The sequence below is a fragment of the Vipera ursinii genome, assembly GCF_947247035.1.
Source record: "Vipera ursinii genome assembly, chromosome: 3".
NCBI lineage: Eukaryota > Metazoa > Chordata > Lepidosauria > Squamata > Viperidae > Vipera > Vipera ursinii.
In genome coordinates this window covers 22,460,242-22,482,514 of record NC_139516.1, presented here as the reverse complement: position 1 = coordinate 22,482,514, position 22,273 = coordinate 22,460,242, and the positions used below count along the sequence as shown (strand labels likewise).

Genomic DNA, 22,273 nt, shown 5'->3' with positions numbered 1-22,273 from the left:
ATGGCTTCCTTGGTATGCCAGACATAGATAGTCTTCGGATTATGACAGCAATGGGAACTGGAATTTCTGTCGCTCAGAGATGCAGTCATAAAGCATGACAGCACATGACTGTGTCACTTTTCCTGCAATCACAATTGCTGACATTAAGTGAGACCACACAGTTCATTAAGCAAGGACTGCAACCTCTGACTTTCTAGTGACTTTCTTTTTGAATTTGCTTGTGGGAAGCAAGCAGGTTGACCATAGTTCATTGTGATGTCGTAACTGTGAGCTGGGTGCCTGGATCATGACCATGTGACTGAGGGGATGCTGCGATGGCCACAACTCTAGGGACCAATCACAACTACCATTTGTTCAGCACATTGTTAAGTTTGAACAGTCACTTAATGAGTGGTCATAACCTGAGGACTGCCTGTATTGTGATATGATTTGGTATCTAGGGCATTTACAACCCCTCAAAGATTGGGAGTTACTACTGTACAGGATAAGGATAAATCATGTTATGATATGAAGAGGTTTATCAGGGTAATGCTTTTATTTTAAAGGCATTACTCTGTACTTATTGAAGGTTGTCCTTTGTACATTGCAACAAAAGCAGATAGAATGTGATACACTATAATGGAAGGATACTGCAGTTTCAGCACCATAAGCATGTGAGATAAACTGCAATTCACAAAGGAGAAAGTCCAAAATCAAACCTGACTGTTAAATGCAACTATTTTATCAATGAAAAATGGTGACCTGATTGTCAAACAAGGCCAGCAATGCAAAGCAAAACATATCTGCTAAATAAATTATTTTGATTTGAGTTTATATAACATGGTAGACTTAATATAGTTGGCTAGACTGAATTGGTGCATTCCTTATCCCAGTCAGTCTGGTCAACAACTGAGTTAAGAAAATAAACAAGTAAGCATGAACAGGTAGTCTAACAATAGTAAGTTACTGACTAATTGTAAATTGCTAACTTATGACAATCAGTGCTGAAAAAGGAGCTATGACCTTGAAGTTGCTGCCACTGCAGCGTCCTTGTGCCCATGGGATCACAGTTTGGGTGCTTGGCAACTGATGTATGCTTATGATGTTGCAGCATCCTGTGGTCATGTGATTGCCATTACAACTTTCACAGTTAGCTTCTGACAAGCAAAGTCAATGGAGGAACCGCCAGGAAACTGCAAGTTATGATTATGTGATATTGCACTTAATGACCAGATGTTGGCATGGTCATAGGACATTACGTAATGACTGTGCTGTTTAGCAATGGAATTGTTAATTGCAATTGTGGTTGGTAAATTAGGTCTACCTATAGAACAAACACAGACTTTAGTTGAAGAATGCTGCATATTATCATTTTCCAATCATAGTATAAAGCAGGTCAAATTTTAAGTTCTCAGTACAGGGTATTTCCAATCGTCAGCCATCACCCCCTCCCATAGTTCCTGACAGATTTCATTATTTCTCTGGATTCCTTTGTTAAGCATGAAAAGATTTTGGGAATAGAGAAGCATCAGCTAAAAAACTGAATGCAGTTCATGCTTATTATGGAACAAAGACATAATTCAATGATAGGCAACATCTTGGGTTAATGTGGAATCTGATAGGATATTTGTTCTCTGATAGGGCTAAAATATTTTTTATTTCTGGAGGACTGGGGTTTTCTGAATCTTAAAACAACTGTTTTGTCCTTACCATCAATGTCATCAAAATGCAAAACAGCCTACATCATACAACTGTGACACTTTCCAACACTCCCTGAATAATAGATGGAACATAAACCAAATTGTAACCCTGGCCTAACCTTAAACTAAGAGCATCATTGCCCATGTCAATAAGGACATTTCCAAATATTCTATTATGTCTATCTCTCTATCTACCTTTTAAACCACTGATTGACCAAATTTCTTGGATATACCAAAAAAAGTACTAGCAATTTAAAGTATTCAGAATATTTAAGAAATTAATCAATGGTGAAATTCAATGCACAGCTTTAGTGGTTAGTAGGAAGCACAGATGATCTTAGTGGATGGTGGGAATCTTGTAGGAGGAAGCATTCTGTAATGTGACCTAGGACCAATCCATGTAAGGCGTTCAAATAATATGTAATACTTTGTACTATACCTAGAAATTAACTGACACCCAATGTATCACAGAAAGCCATGGAAAGTTCCAATTCCAAATTCAGAGACTGAGGGTTAATTAATTGGTATTAATTAAACATTCATTTATTAATTTTAATTGTCCAACTTTAAACAACTATACAAGAATATTTAGATATGATGTATGCAACAAAGTATCACTTTCTTCTGAATAAACTGCTACAGTACAGACTCTCAAATGACCTCTATGTTGTGCCTTACTGGTGTTATAACAGTGTTAGTGTTCTAGCCATCTTACTTTCTTCTTCATTCCTAGATGCTCTTCCATAAGCTACATATTATGACGGGACTTTAAAAAGGGAAGATGGTATTCATGCAGTTTTGTCTACCACTCTAGTAAATTCCCATTTCTAGAACCCAATCAGGCATTATCTGAATTGCCTGCAGAATCTATTTTAAAACACTGTTATGACTCCTTGGAAAAACCAGTAGATCCAAAAAAATGTTTGGAAATGCAAGCTGACTTTGTCCTCCACCTCTACACAGATGGAGAGTGACTGCAAGTTCATTCATGACAATGAGGCATGATATGGGAATTCACCCATGAACCATTCTTTCAGCTGAATAAAAAACCAACTGAGTGTGACCAGCATTCTGCTTTGCCCCTAAGATCCAAAGTCATAAATGTCACAGCTGCTGTGAATTCCTGAGTCATACCGGATAGCCCAGGCTGAAATTGATGCAGAAGTCTCCTAGCACCTAGAATTCTATAAGCCACTTAAGACTTACTTAAGTGATTGGGTAAGTATATAAACAAATCAGTGAATTAGCTAATGAGGTGGTTGTTATACACAACCACATTTCCTCTCCATCTAACTCAGAAATCCCCAACTTTTCCAGCTTGGTGGCCCAGCCTAGGGATGTGTATGTATGTGAATGGCAGGCACATGTGTGTGCACACACTCCACTCATGTGACAACAAAGTTGCCAGGTTAGATAGAAAAAGAGACTAATTGCTAATTTCACTTTCTATCTAATAACATATTGATTTGCAACTTCTACCTTCTTATTCCCTACCACCATCAAAATACTAGTTCTCTTGACAAAACCCTTGCCACCAAGTTCATTACCCATTACTGGCCCCTAACACTTCTTAACCAAGCAATTAATTAGAGCACAAGACAATTTCTAAGTTTAATGCAATTTTGAAATTTAAAAGGAGGGTTTGTTTGTTCTTTACAAAGGAAGAATTGTCTGAATGTGCAATCATTTTTACACAAAACACAGCAGCTGAAGAATAGCATAGCTTTTCCTAAACTGCTTCAGAAAGTATGATAGCAATATAGAATTTTAAATCAATAAATAAAACTTGAATCTTTTATTGTCCTCTATGACAATGTATGGTGTAAAAGAAATGGAAATGTATAGCAAAATAAAGCATTTTGCACAGCAAATTGAGTTAAGACCAGTGAATTCATATTGTGGTAACACAGGAGAAAGCCCATCCCCCCTCCAAAATAAATGAGCTGTTTCAATGCCAAAAGCAGTACTTACAATTGTGGGTTGAGTAGTTGGTATATAGGTAGTGGTCTGCGGTACCTGGACCAACTTTATAGGCTGGCTGCTTGTCACACCTGTTGCTATCTGCAGAGACAGCACAGGTAACCAGAGTGAAAGGTTCAGTTTTTATGTCAATGTCACCTATTTATTAACATGGTTTTGGCTTTAGATCTTGCTTTTCATAAATGGAAGGACTCCCTCTGACTGCGGGGGGAAGAGGGGAAATGATTTTTACAGATTCCTCCTCTCTGCTGCATCAAAAGCCCCCATCAATCTGCTATGGGGGACAAAGAAGTGTCGAGAGATCTTCGTGAAGCATGAGAGATAGGGCTAGATATTGTGATAGATGAGAATCAGCTAAAAATTGTCTTCTATCCATTTTTTTTGGTCCTTAGTGAAATATGCTCACAATTTTTTCCCCATTTGTGAAACCAAACTCTGGATTTAACCCATACAAATGTCAGTGCTTGGCTTAAAAAAACCCCTTCCATTTTAATGAATTCACAGGTTATATTTTTATAAATAAAAGCAAAATTTAAAATATGAAAGTGAGCAATGCATACAATTTGATGTTTCAAACAGATATAACAATTATGTGAATGCAATTTGAGATTTCCAAAGCAGAATATTTCATGATAAGAAGCTTATCACAGAGCACAGTACAACTACAAGTAACTGGGTAGCTATTTAGCCATTCCTTGTTAAGATATATAGTATTTTTCAGTGTATTGAATACTAAATATGCTCTGGTCCATCCTTTCTTCTTCTCTAGAAAGCACTAGACCTATGACTTTTTTTCCTTAGAATAAATAAAGCAAAGCAATTAAATTATATAGTTTTGTAAGAGATACCAACTTCTTGAGGTTGAAGCCCATATAAAATCTCATGATAAAAGAGTTTCATTTTTTTCAACAGAATGTACTATTGTGCTTTAAGAAAAACTAATAGGGATACAGGAATGGATAGAAAACAGAAATGTACTTATTAATAAAGTTTTAGTTTATTGTAACCGCTAGTATTGTTTTAAAAAGAAAGCAAGGACCCAGTTTTGACCCATACAAGATAAAGAAAAATAATAGTTATCTATATAGGGTTAGCAATTCTAGTGTCTGTTATTCTGCAGAAGAGTCAGGATACTGAATTAAGCAAAGATGTGGATAAATATTTTCAAAACTCAGTTTTCAGTGCTTGACAAAAGAACTGGGACATGATACCATACACATTCCACATTTCAAAATAAGAGAAGACCGAGGGATATTTGTGATGAGCCTGAGCAGTCACTACACCCCCAAGTGGGTGGAGCCAGGGCAAAATCACCTGAGAATTCATCATATTATGTGATAAAAAAAATATGGTAACACATACAAGATTAGATACATCCTGAATCCTTAAGAACTAACTCTGTAAAGGTAAAATTTATTCCCTTTAAGGTATTTCACCAGCCCTCAATAAAATAAAATAAAATAAAATAACATGTATTGCTTTGTACAGCTTTGAAAATAAACCTTAAAGGATGCACCAAAGGAGGACATACTTACCGTAACACTTTCCTTGCTTTTTTCCACAGCTGCCTCTTTTTCTTTTGGAGCACTGGTTGTTTCTGTAGGTGCAGGCTGTGCACTGGAACCAGGTTGGGATGTTTTGTTTAATGTTTCTGAACTAACTTCACTATCTGTCTCTTGCTGTGTTGCAGTAGCTAAAATTAAAACCAAGCAAATTTAAAAATGGAGGTCATATTCATTCACAAATAGATTGAAAGATAAATAATGTAATCGTAGAAACACTAGCCAATTACCTGATTGTGTACAAGATTTCATATGTTCTGGCCAATGAGCTTGTTGGCAAGGATAGTCACAATAGCTGGTATTCCAGCAACAGTAAAAAATGGCCTCTTTTTTGCAGTTGGCACACCACTGCTTCTTTTTGGTCTCATCCACAGCTTGCTGCTTTTCCAATTCCAGTTGTTTCTTCACTTCTGCAATTAAACGATCTCTTTCTTGCTCTAAGCTTTGTCGCATTTCAGCCATTGTGAGTTCTAGGTAACAGATGAACAGCATGTAATCTAACAGTACATAAATAGCTGATCTGTAAGTAATAATGGTACGCTACCTTAAAGGGAATAAAACACACTAATTTATTACAATCAAGGTCGACAAATTTGCATTATAATGTGTATATTTATATATGTAAGCTTATTGTATAAGGTCGTAAGAACTTCCATGTTTTTTATTTTTGAAACGATCCACTATTTTTAGGTGTCATTCAAGAAATAATTACCAATCAATTTAAGAGGTTTATTGGCTATCATGATGATGTACTGTGACAACTGAGCTGGACCACTATAATTGATTATACATATGAAAAACAGATCAGCACAGATGTTCCATTACATACCAGAGTTTGAACCACAAAAATATTTAACAAAAATATTGATATTTTTATACCCAGATTATGTTTCATTTCTGAGAGCTCTTGCTGATGTAACCACTGAAGCTTTTCAATTTCAATTCTCAGACGACGAATCTGAAATATTAAAAAACAGTAACAACAGGAATGTCAGTCAAAATAGAATAAAATCCTTCTTTCTCTTCTATCCCCACATTTATTACTTAGGGGGACTCTTTAAATCAGATCTGGGTGATAGGGAAGAAGGAGTGAGAGAGACCATGAATGGAAATCCAACTGCACTGGATGAAAATCTTTATTTAGAAACTAATCACTCTTATAAAAAGATATCTCAGAATAAATATGCTTTCTATAAACTAGGCAAAATAAATAATGCACCTACTCTTTCTCCTAGTGGAACAGAAAGAAAGGGCAAATGTGCATGAACCAAAAGGTGAAATAAAGCTCTTCCCAAAGATATATACTTGTTTCTCCTGCCTTATAGTAGATACTATCCCTCTCAACTCAAATTTTAAGTTGTATTGCATTGTATTCACTACACAATCCGATATAATGATATTGTGAATTAAGTACTTCCAAACGTCAGCTGGATCTTAGATAATTTGTACAATAAATAGGCTGTGCTATCTTTTCTGGTAGAGGTACTAGAAAAATCTTTTAAAACTGAATTTGCTGTACCAGTTATGAAGCAGTGTTATTATATTGTTACTTTTGGCATAGAAGTTCTTAACCATATGAGATAAATTCTTTATTTTACTGTGCTCTCTCATGCACATAACACCCAATTAATAATTTCAAGAGTTGACATAAGAACAGAGACAGAAACAAAATGTTTAAAATAGGGATGTGCAACTTTCATCAAGCCAAGGGCCATACTTGGCTATTATATTATTTCTCAACCTTCTAGTTCGCTCCAGCATAGATTACTCTGAATGGCTTACAAGACTTCATACTTAAGGTGAAAAAACATAACAAAAGCACCACCTCCAGGTAACATACATTTAATCTGCAATAAACCTGAAAACATATGACACTGTTTTTTCAGGAGCAGTGATAAGCCTTCCATTCCAGATGTTAATGGCCCTCCAAAATGTTAGTAAGACGGGCCTGGTAATTTATGGAGGAGAACTTCCCCAAGACGGGGTAATGTTCACAGTCAGAGTAGCAACTGCTCAGCAAGGCCTGGCCTTCCTTTTGGATTTCATTGGATAGATGCATTCCGTATGAAGTAGAGTCTTGTCAGGCAATAAAGAGCTTTAAAGTTTGTTACCAACACATTCAATTGCAGAAGGCCAGTGTAGCTCCTGCTGCAGAGGCATTATATAAACAAACTAAGCTGAACGTGTTACTATCTACGCTATGACATTCTGAACTGAACTTTCTGGATGGTTAAGGATAGCTCTCTGTAAAACCAGATAGAATAGCCCGTTATGTGCCAAGGCTTGCACTCCCAAGTCAAACACATACAATGGACTATTCAGTTAATATGGCTGCTCCCCACATATTTAAGTATCTCCCTTTCTATCACATTAAAATTGTATTGATTACAATTCTGGAGAGAGTCTAGAGCAGACATGTCAAACTTGTGACCTTGCACAATGTATCAGGAGAGTTTTGCCATTGCCAGCAATGGGGTGGGCATGTCCGGCCTGCAGGCTGCCAGTTTGACATCTCTGGTCTAGAGATTATAATCAAGACTTTTTAAAGAACTGCCACTGGTCCTCAAGCCATAGGGCTATTCTGCTGATTTAGCACACACATTAAATTTTAAGGGTAATTTTTAATTACAACTTAAATGCAGCTTCAAAGAGCAGCTTACAAAAACCTATCTAGCAAGAGAACAAAAACAATATATCAAAATATATTACAAAAACCTAAGTATTACAATACATTCCAAGCTAGAGGAATATCAAACTCCAAATTCATACCATAGCAGGGTGCATCTCCATTTGTCACAATTCTACCTTATAACCAGATTTTAACAGCTTTCCAGACAGCTAGAAGTGAGAGAGCCAGTCCAATCTCAGGGAGGGATAGGAAGCAATGCTGTTCTAAAGAAGAGGGGTCAACCCTTTAGGAGAGGTACCCAAAGACAGCCCAGTCTACTAGATCTAATTGGATGAGCAAAAACCATTGGAAATAGTGGTTCCAAAGACATCCTGGTCACAAATCATGTACAGTTTTATTAGTAATATACAGGACCTTGAACTGAATCTGGAAAGTAATTAATAATATATAGCAGTTATGAGAGTTGAAGTAGGAATAATTAGTGGCATATATCACTACTCAAGCAACTTCCTTCTTGATCAGTAGTAGCTTCTTGGTGACTTTCAAGGGCAGCCCCATGTAGACAGTAAAGAATACTAACCTCAGCAATTGTGCTTCCAGTAGTATTTTTTGAAAGGTCATTATATATTTCAGTCATTGTTCCTTTTATAGCATCCATCATCTGTTTAAAAGAAAAAATATAGAATTAAACATTTATTTACTGGGAAGAGCTCCCTCAGTTTTGTTTACACCAGATATATGAAAAGGATACTAGGATATAAAATGGTTATTACAGATTTCATACTTTACATTAATTTACCATTCCAGAGTTAAATGCTACTCTCAAGCAACTGAGCCTGTTGAAGAGCAATGAATATATTCCCATCCCCAAATTTAAAGCACAAACATTTGTTTAAGCAGGATCCTCCTCACTTCCAAGCATACCACTGCTTTCGCTTGATAAACAAAAGTAGCAGCTCCATCTCCAGCAGCTACCTAGCAATGTATTCCATGGAAAACCACCTGGCATTGCACCTTAACTTCTGTTCACAAAATTATAGAGAAGAATTGGCGAAAGTAGACACTATAATCTCTTTGCTTGGTTTAAAATCTGTATCTGGGTATCATGCCTTTTATATTCAAGTAGGTAATACATAACCCAGGTCAGAGGGAAGATTAAAACATTATATACTTTTCTCTTGCTCTTCAAGTGAAGAAATCTAGATAACTTGGGGGTTATCATTCACTTTGCATTCTAAACCTTTTTTTTCCCAATGCTATAATCTAACCTCTATGAAAGACTACATATCAATTCTGCAATAAGACTTTGAATTAGCTTTGAACATTTGAACTTGCATGTTCCTAGGAAGGACATATGCAAGGAAAATTTGACATCAATCTACTGTTCTATGGGGACCAGTTTAAAATCTCACCATAACATGTTATTTGTGTCAGTGGGATAAGTATGTGCTGAAAGAGAAGGTGAACTAAGCTGAGTGAGCATGTGTGTGTCTGTGTATACATATTAAGTAAATGAGATAGAGGGGGAATGGAAAGGATCTGTGTCTGCTCTAGGCAAATGAAAGCAGGAAAGTAGGCCTGCCATGAAAGGCCTTGTCCACTGTTGTTGTATTTATATGGATCTTTGACCATAAAATAAATCCTCCATCCATCTTCTAATGTATCTAATGACACACACATAAATAGCATAGATAGATTTAATAGGGAGAACTAATTAACCTATGTTGTGCATAAAAATGTAAATAAAGGATTTATTTGAAACAAGTTTTACTCCTGGTGACTTTACAGACATGTCCATATAGTTATTTTCAACAACAATATGGAATCCCTTTTTGTTTGTCTGTTAACTTCTTAGTATAGTCTACCCGAGATCTCCAATGCAAGTATTAACCGCGCCTAACCCCATTTAGTTTCTCAGCCTAACAATGGTTGGCCAGGTTATTTTGGCTAATTTTCCCTTCTATTCTTATCTAAAAAACATAGGACAGGGGGAAAAATTACACATCATCTGGGTGTACGTTAGGAGCCAACTTTAAATGTTGCTGTTAAATTCTTCTGTGATTTCAAATGTTAATCCTAATCCATGAGAATAGTGAAAATAATCAAGGAATGATGAACCCTTTGTACATGTTAAAAATGCATTAACTGAAATCAGGCATTAAATACACTTTTTAAAAAGCTTACTTTACTAGTATACTTAGCAATATCTGCAGCCACATCTGCTGAAGCTGTTGCTATTGGCAAGTCTGTATTAACTGAAGATGAAAGTGTATTTGCTGATCCAGAACTGGTTACTATAGAAACAGGCTGAGTGCTTGTAACCAGGGTGATAGTTGACGTTGAAGTACTCTGAGTAATTTCTTTTTGCTGTACAGCTGGAATACAAAACAAATCTGAAAATGAGTTACTATATATTTCAAAGCATTTAGAAAATTAAAAACAAACCACCTCTGCTTAGTTACTAGAACTATACGATTTAATTTGTGGATGATATTATTAACAGAAAGCCTTAAAATCAGACAGGAACATAAGACATATTTTCGTGAGTACTCATCCTGATTTTATCAATTGTAAAATGCCCTCTAGGGATTCACACATTAATAAGGCATTATGTTTATTAGGACCAGCTAGAACATTACAAAATCATTTAAAAGGTTTCAGTGTAAAACCAAAGTGGCAGTGGAAAAAAGGAGGTGGTGGGTCCAAAGACTGCAGTTTTTAAAGTTCTTAAAACAAAATACAGGCAATATTAAGTAGATTTAAGTAAATTTGTTTTATTATATCCTATGTATCATAATATACACTATTATATCATAAATATTCAAGTTACGTGAAAAACTGCCAATACAAATACAATAACTGTTCCTTAATATACAATATGAACTCAAGCAGTTATTCAGAGATTTATTTAAAAAGAGTTCAGCCCACGATCAAAAAAGGAGAGAGAGAGAGAGATCCAGTTTTTTCTTTCTCCTGCAATCTTTTTTTTCTTTCAAAATGTCGCTGTGAAGGGCTCAGGAATGATTTGTGAAAAGAGGATGGTCAGCAAAAACAACCACTTCATCCTGCATAAGGGAAACATCTGCTGGTTCCAAAAGATTTTCATATTTGAGAAGAAATTTTCCTTTTATAGGATGGCCTATCTAGATTCAACTTATCACAAACAACAGTGTTGTTATCATAACAACCTGTGTTCTTATCTAATTTTGATGTTAAATCTATTAGGTTAATTGAATCATCAATAAAAAGACTGGACATTTCATATTCCAACTGAAAGGCTTCTTACTATATACAGTGGTGGAAAGTTTGGTGATTTCCTCATTTTCGTGCAATTCATATTTGAGGTCTGGGCACAACTACTGCGAATGGATTGCAATGAGCAGACATTAGGAAAGGTGGGCAATACCTTTCACTGCTTGTCTTGTCTGGTATCTTGTTCCTTGGGAAGACTGAGGCTGCTGCTGATGATTCTGCTGCTGCTGCTGCTGCTGTTGCTGCCTTTGCACCTTTTGCATATGCCATTTCTGGGAAGAAGTCTGAAATTTGTTTGAAGAATTCCATACTACCCGCTGCACAGCTGGGACGGTTTCCTTTGGTAGGAGAGGTCTCTGCTTTTTTACTGGACTGCCAGTAGCTGCAGCTGGAGTGCTGACAGCAGAAGCAGCACTTGTCGTAGCTGTAACACCGGCTGGGGGTGTCTGGGATGCTGATCGAGTAAGCACGTGTGTTTCAACTGGAGGCTGACTGTTGACACTTGAAGGAACTGGGGGTTTTGCTGCAGCTAACCAGGTAAAAAAGCAAGAACAAAGATTTATTGGAAATTCACTGTTATAAGGGAGTATGATAAAACATTGATTTCCAAGCATTTGATTCTTTGTTATCAAGTGAAAGTCTACTGTTTTAGATTTAGAAAGAAATTTACAAGGGTTTGCAAAAGCATTATTTCACCCACAAGTACAATTAAATGGAAGTAAATAGCTACCGTATTTTTCGGACCATAAGACGCACTTTTCCCCCCCAAAAAGCGGGGGGGGAAACGAGGTGCGTCTTATGGTCCGAAGGTAAGCGAAAACTTTTGTCTCCCATTCAGTCAACGCCGTCCATCAGCTCCATTGGAGAGATGTGATTGAATGAAGATGCGGACTTCTCCGCCCCTCCCCGCACACGCCCATTTTCTTCCTTTTACTTCGCCGCTAAAGAAATAGTTTTTGCTAAACTAAACCTCATAGGCCAAATCCCAATAATTCTCTGGTTTCGTATTGCTGGCGACTTGCCCCAGCAAAGGCGTGAGGAGTTGTCTCTGCAGGTTTCTCGGCGAAGTTTATTGGAAGTGATTTCCCATTTGCAAGAGTAATAATTGTTTGAAATTGCTTTGGCGTCTTAGAAAACCTAATCAGGGAAAAGAAACTATTGGTACCTTAAATTTTGGTCAGCAGCTGAAGTGCGTTCAAAACCCCTGCAAGAAAGCAGCTTCTCATCCTGGCGGGGTGGGGGAAGGGCGGCAAATAAGTTCTTTGTTTCTAATGCATCTTTTCTTCCTTTCCCCCCCCCGAGCACTTCGTCCCCCCACATTCCTCGCCTCTCCTCCTTCCTCGGCTCTCAACGCAGCCCTACTGCGTATACATGTGCACCGAGACAAACAACCCACTGGGTGGAGGGTGAGGGTGGGGAAGCCGGCACGGTGAGCTGCCGACCAGCCAATAGAAATGCAGGTTCCCGACGCGTTGAGGGCAGGGTGCGTAGAGAAAGAATCATGAGGGTTGTTCTCGTGCCGCGGGACAAGTGGGCGTTCGAGGAGAGCTACCGGTAATTCACACGTTTGCAGGCTCCCAGCGGAAAAGAGCAGGACGGATTCTTTCTTTCTTTCTTTCACTCTCTCTCTCTCTCTTCCTTCCTTTCTTCCTTCCTTCCTTTCACTCTCCCTTCCTTCCTTCCACTCTCATTCTCTCTTCCTTCCTTCCTTCCTTTGTTCCTTCCTTTCACTCTCTCTCTCTCCCTTCCTTCCTTCCTTTCACTCTCTCTCTCTTCCTTCCTTTCACACTCTCTCTCTCTTCCTTCCTTCCTTTCACTCTCTCTCTCTCTCCCTTCCTTCCTTTCTTTCTTCCTTCCTTCCTTTCACTCTCTCTCAAAAAATGTCGCATTAGCAATGCCTTAGGCTTAGATGGAACTGAAGATAATGTCATATATGAAGATAGCGAAGAAAGCGATATAGGTGATTGTGAGCAACAGAGCTTCATAAATTCTGACACTAGTGATGATGAGATTTTAGGGTTTCCAGGAAACTAGAAAAGTGCTTGAGCCTCTAAGTCTTTCCTCATTTGTTAATGGAAATGATGATGGTTCTTAACACCACTGTTGAGTTTACGCTGTTAAACATTACGGTATTTTGCTTTATTATAATAAATATTTTAGTATACTGGTACTATTTGGTTCAGAATTTTTTTTTCTTGTTTTCCTGCTCTAAAAACTGGGTGCGTCTTATGGTCAGGTGCGTCTTATGGTCCGAAAAATACGGTATATATAATTTGCTTAGGAGTTTCAACTTTTTGTTTTGACATTTCACTACTGTACTCCTCGAGTAAACCTCTGGTCCCGGTGACTGATCCAGATTGGTTCTTGCAAGAAAAGTTATGTCCAAATTTGCATAATACTATGTAGACCTTGAGTTACAATCACAATTGAGCACAAAATTTATGTTGCGAAGTGAGACATTTGTTAAATGAGTTTGGTCCATTTTACAACTTTTCTTGCCACAATGATTAAATGAATCACTGCATTTGTTAAGTTAGTAACATGGTTGTTAAGTGAATCTGGCTTCCCCAGTGACTGCTTGTCAAAGGAAGCGCAATTCCTAAAATATTTTTTAACCTACCTTTATTGGTTTTTTATAATTAATTCAATGTGGCAAACATTTTCCCCACAACAACAATCTGGTGAGATAGGTTGGACTGAGAGAATGATTGGCCCAAAGTCACTCATCCAGTTTTTCATGCTTAGAGTAGGACTAGAACTCAGTCTCCTGGTTTCTAAGCCAGCGCTTAATCACTGTACCAATTATAATATGCTTCTTACGCTTCTTAGATTTTAAGAGAAAAATGTGATTCAAAAATGTCTTAGAAAAGTGAGAATAGCTGAAGGATAATCATAAAAAAATCTTTCAATTCCATTCTATTCTACTTATGGTAAGCAATTTATAAAATGCAACCAATATTTCCTTGACACTATTTGGATTAGTAAACAGTCAGAATTTCCTGCTTGCATATGGCAAATAACTATCAAAAGTATGGATTCCTTATGTTAACACAAGAGGTAAATTCTGTCACACATACAAACACACACATACTCCCACCCTGAATAAATTTGAGCCTTATCAAGTCTTTCCTAGGCAAATCTGCTAGTCTGGGAAGATTCCTGTGAAATTAGTATACAGAATAATAAAGTAGCTAGTTTGGATTCTACAAGTTCAAATTGCATGAATTGACCCCATGGGCTTTCTTACCAATCTCCAAGCAAATAAGACTTCTCCCTTGCAATCTTGTTTAAAGAGAATCAAATGCTTAGAATATCCCATTCTATTAACTCCTCCTTCTTTAAAAAATATTTCTAAACTAAAAAGTGGGTTTAATCAGAACTGACATTTGTGGCTGTGAATCAATATGTATATTTACTTATTTTAGGGATAGCACTGCTATATTCCTTTAGGTGTACTTCTCTGTGTCTCACATGTATTGTGCCAGTCAGTGGCTAACTGGCCAGAGTTGCCTATTAGCAAGAGTCAAAGATATATATTGCCATACCTCTATAATGGTTCTTACTGTAAAATCAGGATCAGCTTGATAGAATAACAATTAGGGCCTCAACTCAATTTCCAAAACATTTTAAAGAAATGCTGCGTTGTATTTCCAAGAATGTGTTTGAAATGTTATGAAATCATGAAAGATATACTTTGCTTGTGGTAATTCTCTTTAATAGTTAGTTATAAAGCAGTTCTTTGTTTAGGATTTTCTGTGCACACAAACTATCCTTGATTACTTTATTATGTAACATCTATACAGCTTTGTGGTTCTTGCTGTTACCATTACTGGGGCAAGTGACCAGTAATTGGCTGTAACCTGCTAGCTCTGAATTCATAAAATGATTATTTGGATCCTTTCCAGTTTGTTGGTTTGCTAAGTAATTTTTTAGCCATGAGAATGTCAACTGAGAAGTATGAGAATTTTTTTCTGACTGGGAATCCAAAGTGAGTCAAGTCCCACTACTGTACTGCAATATTGGGAAATTGATGTAACTTATTTTCTTTACCCTCTCCATATATTTGGTTTAATGACTCCAGCTTCTTTTCTTGACTCATTCTGAAAAATGAGCCAGTCGCTTGTTTGAGTAACACCTAAACAAGCCACAGTAGTAACAGTTTATAGTTTCTAAATCATGCCCATTTATTGAATACTACAGTACAGTTAGGTTTTCTACACCACTTCAACCAATTGGCCTATACTGTTTCCCTTTTCACATAATTCCCCTCTCTAATGCCTTTTTCTTTTTTCTTTTCCTACACAGATAGTCCATGATTAACTACAGTAACTGGAATCAGAATTGCTAAGTTATGTAGTTGAAAAGCACAACATGATATGGTCACATTTATAAATGATGGCAAATTCTACAGTTCCCATTGCGTTTCTTATATAAAGATCACATATTGTTAAGCGAGGACCTCCTCGCAACTTCCTACCAGCTTCTAAAAAGGAAAGTCAGTGGGAAAACTGGCAAGAAGTTGCAAGTCCCAGGCACTTTACAAGGAGGTTGGTAGGAAGCTAATTGGCTGCAGCCCAGTGAGGGAGGGTGCCTGGGCGCCTGGCGAGGTACAGGTGGGTGCAATGCAATGCAAGACTAGCAGGGCTGATGGAGTGTGTGTAGTGCGAGCACAGTGGAACCAAGGGAAGGCATGCAGGTGGCTGGCAAGGCATAGGTGGGGGTGGCTGCTGCTTAGGTGAAAGAAGCAATGGGTGCAAGGGTGGCAGACAACATGCCATGGGATATTGGGGCAAGGCACCAGAACTGCGGAATTGGAGTAGTTAGCTGGCAAGATGTGGCCAGACATGGCTGTTGCCAGAAAGAGGGTGCAGTTCGCCAGCAAGGTGTCGTCCAAGTGTAGAGGGGCTGGTGTGTGTGTGTGCAGGTGGCTAGTGAGGCACAGCACAAACGCAACAATAGTGGGTCAGGGTGCAAGCAACCCCAGAGCCACAGTGTGGCAAATCCCAAGAGTCTCATGCATGGCTGGGATAGTTAGACCAGTGATGGAGAGGCAGACAAAGATGACTAGGGGATAAGTGGCCATCATAAATGTGGGCTGGCTGGCTTGAATTTTTATCCTGTGACTATGAGGGTACTGCAATTGGCTGGAAATCTATTTTTTCAGTGCCATCATAACTTTGAACAGTCACTGAACAAATGGACTTTAAAGAAGTAACATTTTTTATATTCCCCAAGTATTTTTTCCTTGCATATTTTTGTACTGAAAGACATCTTGGGATTATCTTGAGTTTTCCAACTCCTTAAACATAAGTTTCTCTTATGTAAAAGTCATATAGTTTTGGTTGCAGAAAATAACATAACAGCTCAATTTTTAAATAGTTTTCATCAGTGTAGAAATACAAAAAAAAATTCTTTCATTAAGGGCTTTCGGGACAGCTCTGAAAGTGGTATTCAGTATTTTCATGATCAAAAAAAAATGTTAATGTATCCTACCTTCTTGTTTAGGAGGTGATTCCTTGGCTTCTTTTTTGTTTTTTCGTCCCTCACGACCACACTGGTCTTCACCTAGGTCAATAACTAGCTCATTTTCTGAATCAGAATCTAGACCAAGATGCACTGTTGGAGAGTCCGTCTCCTCTTTAGTTTTCAGTTTTTCCTTCGTAGGATGTGACAAATTTTTCACTTTTTCTGAAAGCTCTTTATCAGAGTCTACATTTGCCTTCTCTTTGGCAGGGCTATTTATTTTCTCGACTTCTGAGCTTGTACTTTTAATTTCCTCTTTTTCTTCTGTTGGTGTTGGTGGCTTTAATTTTTTTTTCACAACTAAAGATTCTTTATCATTTCTTATACCTTCTTTTTCTTCTTCTTCCTGATCATTTTTGGACTTCTGTTCATCATCACTGATATATTCACTATCACTGGAGTCTGACTTTTCAGAATCCTCTGAGTCACTATGCTCTACTGCAACATCTTCAGATATTTCATTGATTCCTAATCATAAAAAATAAACAATTTTTTACCCCATTTATTTCCAATAGCTTATAGTTTAAAGATAAAGCCATGTGAATCAGTGAACATGCATATCACAGATCTATTCATAGCAGCCCACTGATTTTAAATCTTACAAAAATTCTGTGAAAGAAAATCTTTCATATTTTAATACTGTATGAAAGTACCATTTGCTTGTTCAAAAATCAGAATACAAAGGGTTCTGAATCCTGGCTTTTTTGGATACAGGGCTAATACTCCATTATCAACTATATTTATGAAGTATTGGTAAAAAGAATGTTTCTCGGTGCTTATACAATCAATCATATCAGATGCATACGGATACCTAGTTGTGCTTTACAGCTCTCTATTGTTTTGTCAAGATTCAGCTGGAATCTGCTGCGAATTTGTCGTTTTGGTGAAATCAGTGGCACAGGAGTAGACTGCTGCTGGACAGATTCACTCAACTCTTTCAGATCCATTTCAGCTTTACTACGATCTAGAATATTAAGTTAAAATATTTCCATTAAGTAATTGAATTTAAGCAATCACAAACTAATTTAATTACCTTTATTAAATATTATTGATTACTACTGCAAATATTGGATGTACGGTTATAAACTTATAATAGATTATTTTAGGACAGGACAGAAATAGATAATAATTATGCATTTAATTATGGATTAAGATAGTACCTAATCAACACTCCTGAGCATTTCTTGTGCTAGTGAATAAATACTGAATAGGACACAAACAATTCTTGGCTAAGTTGATACCAAAGTTCCATATACTAGTATAATATAGTTGGTCCAATCTTAAATCAGTGCTCTCACAAAAATCAGCCATCATATTTAAGTAAAACTGATCAATTTTTTTCAGTGGCACTTATTGCATTTAGGCTGAAAACCAAGAGAATATTAATCCAAAATTTAGTATCAGCACTTGCAGGCAGGTGTGTCCTCTAATTACCACTATTATATATAAATCTCACATCCATTACTGCACGGACAACTTTATTTTACCAAGATTAAGATTAAGAATGCTGCCTGGAGTAGATGTTCTTTCTTGCTTTGCAGCTGTAGGAGTTGATGGTTGAGGAGAGAAAGGTTTGGGACTACCCGACAAGCTTCCAGTTTGGCCTGTCCTTGTTGGTGCTGGAGAAGCTGAAAAAGAATGTAATTGACACAAAGTAAATTTCAACTATAAACTGAGGTTACATTTAGGCAGAGATAAAGGTCAAGTCCGTCTGTGTAACTTGATTCCCCTTATTTTTTTGAATAGTAACTCTCTATAAAGTATCACAAAGTGCTTTTGAAACTGAGAGCAAACACTTTCTCCCATGAAGGAAACAGGCAATAAGGTACCTATGAAAAATCAATTGAAAAAACATAGATAAGGGACATGCAAAAGTAGTTCTTTCGTATGTTGGCCATGGAGTCAAAATTAAATGATCTAATGTCAGAAAAGAAATAAGAAGCAAGATATAAAAGTAGTAAGAAACTTCTTCAAGACTTCCAATAAAACATGCATTTATAACCACTCTCTCTAACTCTTATCACTTTTTAAAATTCATTTAACCAATATTCAGGGGAAACTGAACATAGAGGGAATGCTTATATAAATCAAGAATTATATAAAATATGAATTTGCTAACTCTTTCATTTTAGAACAAGAATATTTAGTTTTGGAATTCTTTCTTTTTTCTATCCATTTAAATTTCTAATTTTTCTTGCAGTAAATTTCATAATTAATTAAATATGAACCTTATTTAATAATTAACCATATTTAATGGCTATTTTTTCTTAAAATAGCTAATTCAAAGCAAAAAGACTCTTGAGGCATGATTAATTCTGGATGACTACTGCTCTATGTCTATGTAGTTTCTTTGGTGTCACTGCTATCTTCAGGGATTTTTCAATATCCAATCTACCCTATGGTGCTGGTATTTCCTCATGGTCTTTCACGCAAGTGGCATTTAAGGTTAGATCATGCTTAGCTTTTGAGGGATGATCCAAGAACATTTATATGCTGTCACTTAATTACTCATTAACTACTTAATTACTTATTAACCAAGACAATTCAGATATAATGACTGGCAAAAATAAATCATATTCTAACTGACTCCTTTGGTATCAAGCTAAGCAAAAAATGTAGGATAACATTTATGTTATAAAATACGTTTTAATATGCTGTTTAGCCTTTACAGGGAGTGCAGAATTATTAGGCAAATGAGTATTTTGACCACATCATCCTCTTTATGCATGTTGTCTTACTCCAAGCTGTATAGGCTCGAAAGCCTACTACCAATTAAGCATATTAGGTGATGTGCATCTCTGTAATGAGAAGGGGTGTGGTCTAATGACATCAACACCCTGTATCAGGTGTGCATAATTATTAGGCAACTTCCTTTCCTTTGGCAAAATGGGTCAAAAGAAGGACTTGACAGGCTCACAAAAGTCAAAAATAGTGAGATATCTTGCAGAGGGATGCAGCACTCTTAAAATTGCAAAGCTTCTGAAGCGTGATCATCGAACAATCAAGCGTTTCATTCAAAATAGTCAACAGGGTCGCAAGAAGCGTGTGGAGAAACCAAGGCACAAAATAACTGCCCATGAACTGAGAAAAGTCAAGCGTGCAGCTGCCAAGATGCCACTTGCCACCAGTTTGGCCATATTTCAGAGCTGCAACATCACTGGAGTGCCCAAAAGCACAAGGTGTGCAATACTCAGAGACATGGCCAAGGTAAGAAAGGCTGAAAGACGACCACCACTGAACAAGACACACAAGCTGAAACGTCAAGACTGGGCCAAGAAATATCTCAAGACTGATTTTTCTAAGGTTTTATGGACTGATGAAATGAGAGTGAGTCTTGATGGGCCAGATGGATGGGCCCGTGGCTGGATTGGTAAAGGGCAGAGAGCTCCAGTCCGACTCAGACGCCAGCAAGGTGGAGGTGGAGTACTGGTTTGGGCTGGTATCATCAAAGATGAGCTTGTGGGGCCTTTTCGGGTTGAGGATGGAGTCAAGCTCAACTCCCAGTCCTACTGCCAGTTTCTGGAAGACACCTTCTTCAAGCAGTGGTACAGGAAGAAGTCTGCATCCTTCAAGAAAAACATGATTTTCATGCAGGACAATGCTCCATCACACGCGTCCAAGTACTCCACAGCGTGGCTGGCAAGAAAGGGTATAAAAGAAGGAAATCTAATGACATGGCCTCCTTGTTCACCTGATCTGAACCCCATTGAGAACCTGTGGTCCATCATCAAATGTGAGATTTACAAGGAGGGAAAACAGTACACCTCTCTGAACAGTGTCTGGGAGGCTGTGGTTGCTGCTGCACGCAATGTTGATGGTGAACAGATCAAAACACTGACAGAATCCATGGATGGCAGGCTTTTGAGTGTCCTTGCAAAGAAAGGTGGCTATATTGGTCACTGATTTGTTTTTGTTATGTTTTTGAATGTCAGAAATGTATATTTGTGAATGTTGAGATGTTATATTGGTTTCACTGGTAAAAATAAATAATTGAAATGGGTATATATTTGTTTTTTGTTCAGTTGCCTAATAATTATGCACAGTAATAGTCACCTGCACACACAGATATCCCCCTAAAATAGCTATAACTAAAAACAAACTAAAAACTACTTCCAAAAATATTCAGCTTTGATATTAATGAGTTTTTTGGGTTCATTGAGAACATGGTTGTTGTTCAATAATAAAATTAATCCTCAAAAATACAACTTGCCTAATAATTCTGCACTCCCTGTAAATGCAAAGCCATGAGTAATCTTTTGTTTTTTACATCACTTCTTCTAATGCAATCTAATGTGGTTAGTACAAACTGTTGTGGCTAAATAATAGTCAATTTGAAATAAGGAAAAATTTATCTACAGAGACCAGGAGAATGATCAGGTCTGCAAAATAACAATAATAATGTGAAAAATCTATCTGAAGGCATTAGGTGAGAAAAGACAAGCTAACAAGAACCACCCAGGCAGTCATAAGCAAAAGCCATGAAGCATTGAATGACAAGACTCAAAAAAATCCTGACTGATCAATTTTTTTCTCAACAGAACATATACTACAAACCATTATACTAGGAATATTTGAATGAAAATAAGTACTGCATATATTCCTAATACTTTTATTTTCTTTCCATAGAATATCTATGAAATATAAATGAAATGTGAGCAGTTCAAAATTCGGTGGGATATTCAATCCTTTTAAGATTTTTATGACTGTGTGTGTGTGTGTGTGTGTGTGTGTGTGTGTGTGTGTGTGTGTGTGTACATATAACAGGAATATCATAAATATACTAAAGGACAATTTAGAACCTCAATGTCATTGTTCAAACAAATAAGGCACAATTTATTTTGTTCAGTTCTATTTAAAAAGTGTTATTAAAGCAAGAATGCATAACAAATAAAAAGAAATTATTCTGAAAAGTTTAAAATGTGTTTTCCATAGGTGAACTGCTAAATAACAGAACAAAAATAATTATTTTTTAAAAGGTACAAAGTACAAAGATATCTAGACTGGATCCAAATGAAGTAATATTTACTTCTTTGCTCTATATCAGAAACAGCCGTACATCAATATTTAGGTGGTCTTCTGATGTTATTTGTCATTCACCTAAGGAATTCAGTGCAAATTAGTATGTTAAGGATAATGCTTGATATAGAACAGCTGAGCTTTCCAAATGGATTATAATAATTATAGCTGGCTTATAATAGTTTATTCTGGTTAATTGTAACATTTGGCAAGCATTGATTTTTTAAAAAGAAAGCAAATTCTGAGTTTGTTCAAGATCATATTATTTTTTATCTGTGGCCCAAATTTCCAAAAACATAAAATGTTAGATAAAGTGCTGCTGACATAAATAATCCTGAAACAATAAATTGATTAATTTTGTCTTAATATTTTTGCCTATGACTGTAAGTCAAATCTTGTTTCAGAAAGATAAGTACTTTTTTCCTATAACCCCAAGAAAAATGTACAAAACCCTATTATTATCTACTTATCATTTCAGTATTCTCTGAACTCTGATTCTGTTTCATTATAATTTAGCAGCTGAGGACAACCAGAAATTATTTTTTTTATTTTAGAATACTAAGTTCTTTTAAATTAGGGGTGTGATCCACAATGATGTAATATGATATAAATCTACAAAGCACTAAGCAGCC

At 36.8% G+C, this 22,273-nt stretch overlaps 1 protein-coding gene across 5 annotated transcripts in view; it reads right to left on the bottom strand.

Annotated features, from left to right (window-relative positions):
* ZMYND8 (zinc finger MYND-type containing 8) overlaps positions 1-22,273 on the bottom strand; it is a 104,214-nt gene that overhangs the window by 5,731 nt on the left and 76,210 nt on the right. For 3 of the 5 annotated variants that reach the window (XM_083357470.1, XM_083357469.1, XM_083357471.1), the window contains 10 exons: positions 18,113-18,253; positions 17,437-17,589; positions 16,596-17,093; positions 11,257-11,631; positions 10,035-10,225; positions 8,431-8,511; positions 6,101-6,179; positions 5,452-5,691; positions 5,195-5,352; positions 3,651-3,740 (listed from right to left, as the gene is read on the bottom strand). In XM_083357470.1, the coding sequence (XP_083213596.1) occupies positions 3,651-3,740; positions 5,195-5,352; positions 5,452-5,691; positions 6,101-6,179; positions 8,431-8,511; positions 10,035-10,225; positions 11,257-11,631; positions 16,596-17,093; positions 17,437-17,589; positions 18,113-18,253 (2,006 nt within the window). The remainder of the gene's footprint in view (positions 1-3,650; positions 3,741-5,194; positions 5,353-5,451; positions 5,692-6,100; positions 6,180-8,430; positions 8,512-10,034; positions 10,226-11,256; positions 11,632-16,595; positions 17,094-17,436; positions 17,590-18,112; positions 18,254-22,273) is intronic. The other 2 variants (XM_083357472.1, XM_083357473.1) reach the window with 2 other exon arrangements.